This window comes from Wolffia australiana, chromosome 2 (assembly GCF_029677425.1).
Source record: "Wolffia australiana isolate 7733 chromosome 2, ASM2967742v1".
Classification (NCBI taxonomy): Eukaryota; Viridiplantae; Streptophyta; class Magnoliopsida; order Alismatales; family Araceae; genus Wolffia; species Wolffia australiana.
The window spans coordinates 17,439,339-17,449,697 of record NC_135836.1 but is presented as its reverse complement, the minus strand read 5'-3'; the positions used below and the strand labels follow the sequence as shown (position 1 = coordinate 17,449,697).

General features: G+C 47.5%; 2 protein-coding genes across 3 annotated transcripts; one reads left to right on the top strand and one right to left on the bottom strand.

The window, feature by feature from the left end:
* Positions 1-3,506: 3,506 nt before the first annotated feature.
* Positions 3,507-8,370, top strand: LOC144717075 (uncharacterized). 2 transcript variants are annotated; one of them, XR_013585046.1, is made up of 3 exons: positions 3,507-4,843; positions 7,870-7,927; positions 8,173-8,370. XR_013585046.1 is itself a non-coding variant. In XM_078592397.1 (2 exons), the coding sequence occupies exon 1, from the start codon at positions 3,599-3,601 to the stop codon at positions 4,820-4,822; it is 1,224 nt and encodes a 407-aa protein (XP_078448523.1). In that variant the 5' UTR covers positions 3,507-3,598; the 3' UTR covers positions 4,823-4,843; positions 8,173-8,370. The 2 variants fall into 2 exon arrangements, 1 of the variants encoding a protein (XP_078448523.1); XM_078592397.1 differs by lacking the exon at positions 7,870-7,927.
* Positions 5,159-7,370, bottom strand: LOC144717074 (BTB/POZ domain-containing protein At3g19850-like). The gene is made up of 3 exons (XM_078592396.1): positions 6,974-7,370; positions 5,857-6,909; positions 5,159-5,793 (listed from the first exon to the last, which is right to left on the bottom strand). Exons 1-3 carry the CDS (start codon positions 7,037-7,039, stop codon positions 5,488-5,490), a joined length of 1,425 nt encoding a protein of 474 aa, XP_078448522.1. The 5' UTR covers positions 7,040-7,370; the 3' UTR covers positions 5,159-5,487.
* Positions 8,371-10,359: the final 1,989 nt, after the last annotated feature.

Below are 10,359 nucleotides of genomic sequence, written 5' to 3'. Positions count from 1 at the left end.
TGATAATCGGCTTGTCTATTCCTTGGAGCCCTACTGCACCTATGATTATCATTTAGTGTCTTCACAACAAAAGCCTCCTTCATACCATCCCAACTAGCATATATCCTCCATGGGCAATCTTTCTTGCAAACAACTTCAACTTTTTGCTCACCAGACTTTAAAAACCTGATGTTCAACCCATTCCATATAGCATGGTTCTTCACAACTGTCGTAAATTGAGAAGGCGATTCAAATTTCATGCCTACTTGAAATTTAATCTTCTCAATGGGGCATCTAGGATCATACCTTTTGCCCCTTTGTATGTTCCTTCTATTTTCACCCTCATCATCAGTATCATTCGGAGTTAATATCTCATCATCCGAATCAGCATACTGACTATGATATCCATCAACAGATACTTGTTGTTGAACTTGTTCTTTTCTATTTCTCGGGCCGTCAACAAATTCATCATTCCATTCTTCACTTGAATATCCATCAGGATCACTTGTATACACATCACTTTCCTCATTTTGTTCACATGGACTATATTCAGAATCAGCATCACTATCATAATCAGAACCAAACACTCTTCTCTCGTCATCAACCCTATTTAAGAAACAAATGGAAAATAGTAGCTGATGATGTGTGTTATATATTTAAATAATTAAGGGAAAACTTACATTCTTTTACACTTTGACTTGTGAGACAATCTAATAGGAGCACGATGGGGGAGAGCACCACTGCACGATGAAGAACTAGACCTTAAATTCGGTCCAGTTTTAGGCACTCCTTACGGTCTAAACCTTAAATTCGGTCGGGTTGGGTCACGGTCCAGCTCGGTCTGGTTCGATCAGACCTTAATTTCTGAATGTGAAGATGATTTGGAATGTGAAGTTGAAAAACTATAAAGAAAACATAAAAATAAGTAAATTTAATAATCTAAGTTTGAATTACAATGTAAAAGAAGAAAAACCAAATTACATTTTAAAGAATTAGAACAAAAAGAAATAGAATAAAAAAAAATCAAGAAGTAGAATAAAAATATTTAGAATAAAAGGAGAGTTTTAGTTTTTCAGTTAGAGGGGTAAATTTAAGAGAGAGAAAGAGAGAGTTTTGAAGAGATAAGTAAATTTTAGAGAGAGAAATAGAGAGTTTGATTTTTAGATGAATCATTATCATTATTGAGATGTTGAGGTCAGCTAGTGGTGTTGAGTAGTGCTATTGGTATTGAGATATCGATAAAAATTTCAAACATCGAAAATCGGATCCACTCAGATCTGACACTGAGCAGGATCTGATCACCATATCGATATCTAACTTCGATAACTGATATTTCATATTCATTCTCCTTTTTTGATATCCAATATTCAATTCGATATCGAACAACGAGTATCCAATCTTATCGGTCCATCGATGTAGGTACTGCATCAATATTGTGTATTGAATACATGGTATTGGCTATTGATATTTGGATAACGAATGTTGTCCCATATACCATTAGATGAACCCTACAATGATCTGATTATTATGGTTGTTGATCGATCTATTATCATGAACAATGCCAAATTAACGAATATCAAATATCCAAAGAGGACAATGCCAACATAGATCACAATATATGGAGAACTAATAGCAATATCGAATATTTTCATTTCACAAGATGAAAAGCTGTAAAAAACATAAAAATAAGTAAATTTCATAATCTAAGTTTCAATTAGAATGTAAAAGAAGAAAAACAGAATTACATTCTAAAGAATTAAAACAAAAAGAAATAGAATAAAACAAAATCGAGATGTAGAATAAGAAGATTTAGAGGGAAAGAGAGAAAGAGAGTGGGGGAGAGAAAAAGAGAAATTTAGTTTTTCGAAGAGAGGGGTAATTTATAAGAGAGAGAGTTTTCGGAGAGTCTTCCTCTCCATACATTTGATATCTCACATTCAGATCAAATATCAACAATTGGGTATCGATTACTAACATAATGATATCAAATATCCAATGGATATCGATAGGCAACCCTACCTTTGGTCAGAATGCTCGGTTTGGTTCGGGCTTTTGAAAGCCTAAAGAATATCTAAGATGATCGCCGATAACCTCCCCGAAGCAGAAAATATCTCCCTCCCCTCTCCCCTCCCTCTCTCTCCCCCCTCTCTCACTCTCTTTCTCTCTCTCTCCCCTCTCACTCTCTTTCTCTCTCTCCCCCCCCTCTCACTCTCTTTCTCTCTCTCCACCTTCCCTCTCTCTGTCTATGTCTCTGCTTCTGTGCCTCCTCTCTCTCCCGGGCGATTCGATTCGGTCGGGTCTCTCTCGAACGCCTCTTTCTCTCTCTAGAATGCCTCTCTCTCTCTTATCGAAAAACAAATATCGATATTGAATGCCTCTCTCTCTCTCTAGAATGCCTCTCTCTCTTGTTCTCTCGCTCTCTCTCTCGAGAACGCTCTCTCTCTCAATTAGGTTTGATCGAGGATAAAGAGAGAAAAGGGTTAATCCTGGTTATGACGTGGAATCCATCTTGCCTGCCAGGTGGATTCCGCCCAGGTCAAAATCTGGCCGAAGATCCACGATGGATTCCACGTCATAACCGAGATATGTCGGAGTCTACTTAGAGAGTTTGGGATAAATCGTGCCAAAAAAATAGTTTGGGATATATCTCAGATATTTGAAAAAGTTTGGGGACATTTCATGCTATTAACCCAATAAACAATATTAAGATAATTACTAGCATGCCAACTAGGGATTGGCGGTCGTCATCCGTCACGTCGCGCGTCACCGTGATGGTCACGTGATGGATGACGTGACGGTGACGAATCAGAGGGCTCGTGACGGTGACGGGGTGGTCTGGACGAGTGACGTGACGAATAATCCGTCACGGATGACGTCCATGATGGAATTTTAATAAGTCTCTCTCTCTCTCTTTCGTTCTCTCTTTTGTTCTCTCTCTCTCTCTCTCTTTCGTTCTCTCCCTCTCTCGTTCTCTCTTTCTCTCTCGCTCTCTCTCTTTCGCTCTCTCTCTCTCTCTCTCTCTCTCTCTCTCTCTCTCTCTCTCTCTCTCTCTCTTTCGCTCTCTCTCTCTCTCTTTCGTTCTCTCTCTCTCTCTCTCTTTCACGATCTCTCTCTCTCTCTCGCTCTCTCTCTCTCTCTTTCACGATCTCTCTCCCTCTCTCCCGATCTCTCTCTCTCTCTCGCTCTCTCTCTCTCTCTTTCACGATCTCTCTCCCTCTCTCCCGATCTCTCTCTCTCTCGCTCTCTCTCTCTCTCTCTTTCACGATCTCTCTCCCTCTCTCCTGATCTCTCTCTCTCCTGACGTGACGGTGACGGATTTTTTAAAAATCCTCGGATGATTGATGTGACAGTGACGTGACAAACATTTCGTCACGTCACTGTTCATCACAACCCGTCACCGTCCCGTCACGTCCGGGGCGTCACGTTCCGGACGTTCCCTGATGCCAACAGAGAATTCTATCCAATACCGATACCCGATACCATGATATATGAACCCATTAGCGCCAAAGAACAGCCTAGAACCCTAACCCTTTGTTCATCCCCTTCACTAGGGAGAGCAGCGACTCTCTTTGATTTCCATTCCCACGGCGAGCGATCGAGCTCAGAATCTGCAGGACTGATGGCGAAATCGGCCGGAGCTCTCCCTCGCCATTGCTCTCATCTGCTACGCCACCTCCGTCTCTCATCTTCATCATCGTCTTCATCCCCTCAAGTCTCTTCGTCCGCCGCGGCGGCAGAGAAAATACTCAAGGATGAAGCCGCCGACGCCTCAAAATCATCATCGGTTTCAGTTTCCGGCTCCGCTCCTGCATCCGACGGCTTCGCCATGGAGTTCGTGATCAAGCGCCTTGCGAGGTCCGGCAATTTCTCAGAAATCGAGAAGTTAATCGAATCCCGGAAGAAAGATCCCGCGATTTCTCACGAGCCGCAGGCGGCATTCCTCATCACGGCCTACGGCTACGCTGGAATGATCGATCACGCCATCCGCACCTTTGATGAGCTCGGCAAGCTCGGCTCTCCGAGGACGGTTCTCTCCTTCAATGCGCTCCTCTCCGCCTGCAACCACACAAGAAATCACGGCCGCGTCCCCGAGCTCTTCGAAGAGACTTCCCGGAAGCACGGCATCGTTCCAGACAAGATCTCGTATGGGATTCTGGTCAAGTCCCTTTGCATGTCCCGCTCCATGGAAAAGGTTAACGCAGTCCTGAAGAAGATGGAGGAAGAAGGGATTGAAATCACGCCCGTTACGTACACTAGTCTGCTGGATACACTGTACAGGGACAAGAAAGTATCAGAAGCGGAGCGACTGTGGAAAGAGATGGAGAGAAAGGGGTCTTCTCTTGATGTGGCGGCTTACAATGTTCGGATCATGTATCACGCTGCGAATTCTAAGCCCGAATCCGTGATCAAGCTGTTCGACGAAATGAGTGTGGCCGGATTGAAGCCTGATATCATCAGTTACAATTACTTGATCGCTTGCTACTGCAAGAACGGGCGGCACGACGAGGCGAAGAACTTGTACCGGAGTCTCGCAGAAAAGGGCTGCCGGCCGAACACCGCCACTTACAGGAACTTCATGTACCTTCTCTGCAAGAACAAAGATTTTGATGCGGCAATGGAAGTCTGCGTGGAAGGAATCGGGAAGAGCAAGCTTCCGGATTTGGGTCCGATGAGGATGCTGGTGGAGGGTTTGGTGGAAGGTTCTAAGCTGGACGATGCGAAACGGTTGATGAAGCTGGTGAGGAAGAAGTTCTCTGGGAATTTCATTGCCAGATGGAAGAACATCGAGGAGAAGCTCGGTTTGGAAATCGGAGATGAGGCCCCCACTGTCGAAGGCGCTTGATTCTTTTGGCGATCCGATAAGGTAACAGAATCGCGGTTCTGTATTTCTTCGATTTGAAATATTCCTTGCCCGTAATTCCCAAGATGCTCTCTGTAGAATCTCGTCCGACTTCTGAATTCTAAACCAACGGTAGATGATCTTTATCATTGGTCCCGAGCTAGAAGTTAGAATGACGTCTGGATTCTGATCCATATCCCCGGTAGATCTAGATAGATTGCCTGGTTCTAGAGACGAGTTTGTTTTTTCTCATTTTTTCTGGAATACTAACACTAGGACAAGTGTAGAGGAACGCGGTATCCGAACCCCGCATCCTCGCGTCATGTGGGGTCTCAAAAGTCGAAAGAAAAGACAACTTGGGCCGATTTTTTCTCTGATTTTTTCTTATATATTAACAATACAAATGAGATAACCATCCGTATCCCAGAGGCAACTACGGGGAGCCCCTGAAGGAGGAGTTCGTCGTTTCCGGGCATCAAAAACGGGTCTCTCTATCTCTCTCTACAGCTCTAGAGAGAGAAAGAAAGTCCGACAACCCGACAACCCGTGGCCACACAGTAGAAGACGGAATCCGTCATGTGGGCCGATTCTACGGGCGGATTTGATACAGCACAGTTATGGGGAACTGTGGGAAGAAGAACAAGGGAAATGAATTCTCTCAATTCAAGTCAGCAGAGCTTGGGTAGGCCCCGGCCGTGGATGTCTCCGACGGCGGTTTGGTTCATCCTCGACATCTGGCCCTTCATCTGACGGCACATCTTCTCCAGCTCCGCCACCCGCCACTGCATCGTTTGGAGGTTCTGCCGGAGCTCCTCCTTCTTTCCCTCCGCCGCCGCCGCCAGCGCCCTCACCGCGCTCCTCGGCGGGATTCTGGGGTTCTTCGCCAGCTCTTTACAAGTCTCCAGCGTCAGCTTCTCGTAGTTGAGGCACCGGCACAGCCTCGACCGCTCCCCGCACGTCAGCCCCGGGTGCGACTGCCGTCATAAACGCCGTCAAGGAGAGATACAGAGACAGAGATAGACTGCTGTTTAATTTACCTCGAGGTAGATGTCGAGGGCTCTGTAGACGCCGTCGAAGCAGTCCCTGGCGGAGTCCGGCAGGCTCTCGGCGACGGCGAGGAACTTGGACGGCTTGAGGCTATGGTCGGGGGAGATCTCTCTCAAGTACTTGTCCATCAGCCGGCCCACCTTCTTCATCTTTTGGAGTGCCACGTCGCCGGAGCTGACGAAGACTCTCAGCAGCCGGACCACCAGGCTGACGTCATAGACCGCGTCATCGTGCCCCGAGACGAGGAGGTCGTCCAGCGTGGCCTGGTCCAGCGCGGACCCGATCAGCCCCTCCAGCTCGGCCCGGCAGCCCTTGCTCAGCCCCTGCCCGGCCACCACGCGCAGGACCCGGAACAGCCCGCGGCAGGAGAAGCCCGCCGGCGCCGCCATCGCCACCCCCCGCGCCGCCGCGTCGGCCAGCCCCCCGCACCCGCCCCCCCCGCCCCTCTTCCTCAGGTAGTGGAGCAAGAACCTGGTCATCACGAGCCCCCCCCCGGACCCCCCCACGAGCCTCTCCACGAGCCTCGGCTCGACCGCGGCGAGGTCCTCGAACCACCACTCTTTGCCCGCGCCCGGGGTGGACGACGACGACGAAGACCGGTGCGGGTACCCGTCCGGGGACGATGACGCGGCGGACGACAGCGGGCTGTCCGAGATCTTGGCGTGGACGGCGGCCGCGAGGCAGCGGAGCAGCCCGCAGTCCTCCGCCGCGTCGGCGAAGCCCTCGCAGCTCTTCAGAGCCGCGACGACGTCTCCCCACGTCCAGTAGAAAATCCCGTCCAGGAAGGCGTCCGTCTGGGCGAGGAGATTGCAGGCCGCCACGTCGTCCGTCATCTCGAGCGCCACGGCGGCGCACCGGAGCGCCGCCACGTTGCTCGGGCTCATCTTAATTCGTCCCCCGCCGTAGCAGAACCGGGCGGCGAGCTCGAACCCGGCGGCGCCGCCGGGGAACGCCGGCAGGTCCAGCTCCACCCACGCCCGCGCCCGCCGCTTCTCCTTCCTCACTGCCCTGCACAAACTCCCCGAGAACAGGCAGAGTATCCTCTGCCAGAGAGAAAGAAAGGTATCAGCCATTCATCCCGGGGGAACAAATTCTTGATCTTCTTACCTGATGAAGGAACAACTCCTGGCGGCCATGGATTCTCACCCTCAGGTCCGGCGCGTCTTCTTGCATGACTGAAAAAAGAGAGAGAGAAACTGTTCTGTGTATCTCTGTTCTCGCAGAGAAGAAAGAGTAGGAGTCCGCGCCGCTGAGTCTTGTGACTTTTTCTGAGAGGGGAGGGGTTGGTCTTTATCCTTCGCCTCCCCCCCTTAAACTGAAAGAAGATAGAGTATTTTCCGCCTCCGCTTGCGTTTGTCCTCTACCGCGCCCATGTGATCTGCCCTCTCGTAGACGACGCCAAGTGCGAGATCTAGAGCCGCCGGTGCGACTACTTAGCGACTGTTCTTTGAATCTTCCGTCCTCTGCGCCAGATGTAAGCGGATGAATCAGAAGGAAAAAATACGCCCATCCTTTTCTCTGCGAATATTTTACACACATGGGTAGTATTATTCTCGCTCTGCTGCACTGGATGGATAGATTACTTGGATAAATAGACGATCAACGATAGATCATCTATTTTTGTCTGTGCGTTGAGTTCCGGCCATGGTTGTGGATATTCTGTGACGCGCTATCTTGCCGACGGTGACGAGGAGCTTGTCGATTGTGGGAGTGCCAGATGGTGGGACGTGGGGGATTTCCGCGGCCTCCAACGGCGGGGGTTGAGCCTTGTTCCCCTATCGTATCAGAATTTCAGCCTTTCCCAGCGATTTTTTATTTTCTTTTTTTCTACGGTAGGTGCCTTCCAAGAAGCTCTCTTTATTGGATCTTTTCCCACTCTTTCTTAGGCAACATCACTCTCTCTCCCTCTCCATCTCTCTCAAATGCCATCACTCTCTCACTCTCTGTTTTCACCACCCCCCCCAGATTAATTATCTTGTGTGATGGATGATGATGATGAACAGTGACTGATGAAACTTTGACGTAGAGTTTGTCACGTCTCCTGTCCGTCACACGTCCTCGGTTAGTTACATGCCTCCTCCCCTGATTAATTTGCTAAATTCATAATTCCAGTACAATATGACCACAAATGTGATAAAGAACTCCTACCCATTTTGGTGTTTCGATTGAAATACCCATAAATGGTATTTTACGTAGAAATAGTATTCTTGCTTATTTCGACGATCCCCAATACCGAAGAAACAGTTCTGGAATTTAGACGTCCTGGGTTTTGAAAAAGTCCATCACGGTTGCTTTACATGTCACAGGCCCTCATGTCCCATCACCGGACGGCGTCCCAGTCACACAGGGCTTAAGGTCATATGAGCAGATTTATTTTTAACTGGTGAATCTTGCCTGCTGGTGCCTCTGTCTTTATCTCTTTCTCAATCTTTCTCGATCTCTCTCTCTCCCGTTGTCTCTGTCTTGCTCTCTTTCTCTTACTATCTCAGTGTCTGTTTTGGTCTCTCTTTCTCTGTCTCTCTGCCTTTCTCTCTTTCTCAATCTTTCTCTCTCTCTCTCTCTCTCTCTCTCTCTCTCTCTCTCCCCGTGTCTCTGTCTTGCTCTTTCTCTCTCTCTTACTATCTCAGTGTCCGTCCCGGTCTGTCTTTCTCTGTCTCTGTCTTTCTCTCTTTCTCAATCTTTCTTGATCTCTCTCTCTCCGTGTCTCTGTCTTGCTCTCTCTCTCTCTCTTTCTTACTATCTCAGTGTCGTCTTGGTCTCTCTTTCTCTGTCTTTCTCTCTTTCTCAATCTTTCTTGATATATCTCTTTATCTCCCCGTGTCTCTGTCTTGCTCTCTCTCTCTCTCTTTCTTACTATCTCAATGTCGTCTTGGTCTCTCTTTCTCTGTCTTTCTCTCTTTCTCAATCTTTCTTGATATATCTCTTTATCTCCCCGTGTCTCTGTCTTGCTCTCTCTCTCTCTCTCTCTCTCTCTCTCTCTTTCTATCTCAGCGTCGTCTCGGTCTCTTTTTCTCTGTCTCTCTTTCTCTCTCTGTCTTCTTCTCACTCTTTCATTATTTAAAAATTCGTCTCCACCATCTGTAACAGCCATCCCATAACGTCACCTATCCAAGACCCGTGGTCATCGATATCCTGTCACGCTATCTACGGCGTCATGACCTCCTAAAATGTCATCCATCACCAGCACTTATTCGGTTACACCTCTATCACCGCGATGAATGACATGACAGATGACGTTTGCAGTTCCCTATGCCCCTCTGTCTCTCTCACTCTCTCCATCTTTCTTTCTCCCTCTCTTCAACATATCATGTATTTTTCATTGATGGCATAATGGGCTTAGTGGAAAAAGAAAGAAAGACAACTAAACAGGCTGACCGGACCCTAATCTGGGCCAGCCCGAGTCACAACCGACTGGACCCAACCAACGAAAATTAATTCCAACAAATTTATATGAATCTTTCATTCTTGGAAGAGCGAAAGCAACTATAGTCTGGATTGTCTGGGATGTGGACGATGGATGGGATGGGACGAAGATCGTCCTGTTTGATGTCCGGATATTTCAACTTCGTCCAAATCGCTCCGTCCAGGGATTCATCCATTGAAGAAAAAAATGGTCCGCACCCAACTTTGCCAATTTTGTCGCGTCTGGAGGAAAACCATCTTGTCCCTCTTCTCGGACAAAAAAAAATCACATTAAATTTTTTTAATATACTTTTTTACGCTTTTAGGGAAATATGGAGGAGAGAGAGGGGAGGGACATATGTACAATTACTTTTAGGCGGTGTCAGTTTGCGCGCTCAAAAAAGTCGGGATTTTGATACCAAATGTCAATGATTTGATTACATGGCAAGATCTCAATGGTCGGAAGCAGATTTGACCGTTTTTTTAGGAAAACCGTCCCGTCCATTCTCCCAGGACGAATTTCCGTCCTCATTTTTGTCCAACCTCGTGGACGGGACGATTTTATTTGTCCTGCACTATAATGGCGAGTATAGTTCCGGATCGTCCCGGACGTGGACGAAGGATGGGACGGGATGAATTTTGTCCTGTTCTATGTCCAATGTTAGCTCAAGGACGAAGGACGGGATGTTTTTCGTGCACCGACAAAAAAACCGTCCCGTACAATAATCTCGGGACGGTTTTTCGTCCCGTTCAGTCCTCCCGGGAATAATTTTACACACAGACTTTATGATTTTTTCGGGAAAATCATAAAATTAAAATTAATATAGATTTTTTCAAGTTTTTTTGGGAATTATTGAGGAATTATTGGGAATTACTGATACACATCTACAATTATTTCTGAGTGGTGTTCATTTGCATGCACTTAAAAATACATTGATGCAAATTGTCATTGCGAGGCCATGTGGCAACATCTCAACCGTTGGATGTAAATCTGGTGATTTTCCGTCCAGTTTCGTCCGTCCATCGTCCTAGACATCCGGACGGACGGTTTTTTCGTCATACGGACGAAAACCGTCCCGTAGAGTGGTCCA

Excerpts from the sequence above, each read along its gene's own strand:
- LOC144717074 (XM_078592396.1), bottom strand. The coding sequence starts at position 7,039 with ATGCAAGAAGACGCGCCGGACCTGAGGGTGAGAATCCATGGCCGCCAG. Across the intron at positions 6,910-6,973 it reads AGGAGTTGTTCCTTCATCAG|AGGATACTCTGCCTGTTCTC; the intron begins GTAAGAAGATCA and ends TCTCTCTGGCAG. Across the intron at positions 5,794-5,856 it reads CCCTCGACATCTACCTCGAG|TCGCACCCGGGGCTGACGTG; the intron begins GTAAATTAAACA and ends TTATGACGGCAG.
- LOC144717075 (XM_078592397.1), top strand. The coding sequence starts at position 3,599 with ATGGCGAAATCGGCCGGAGCTCTCCCTCGCCATTGCTCTCATCTGCTA.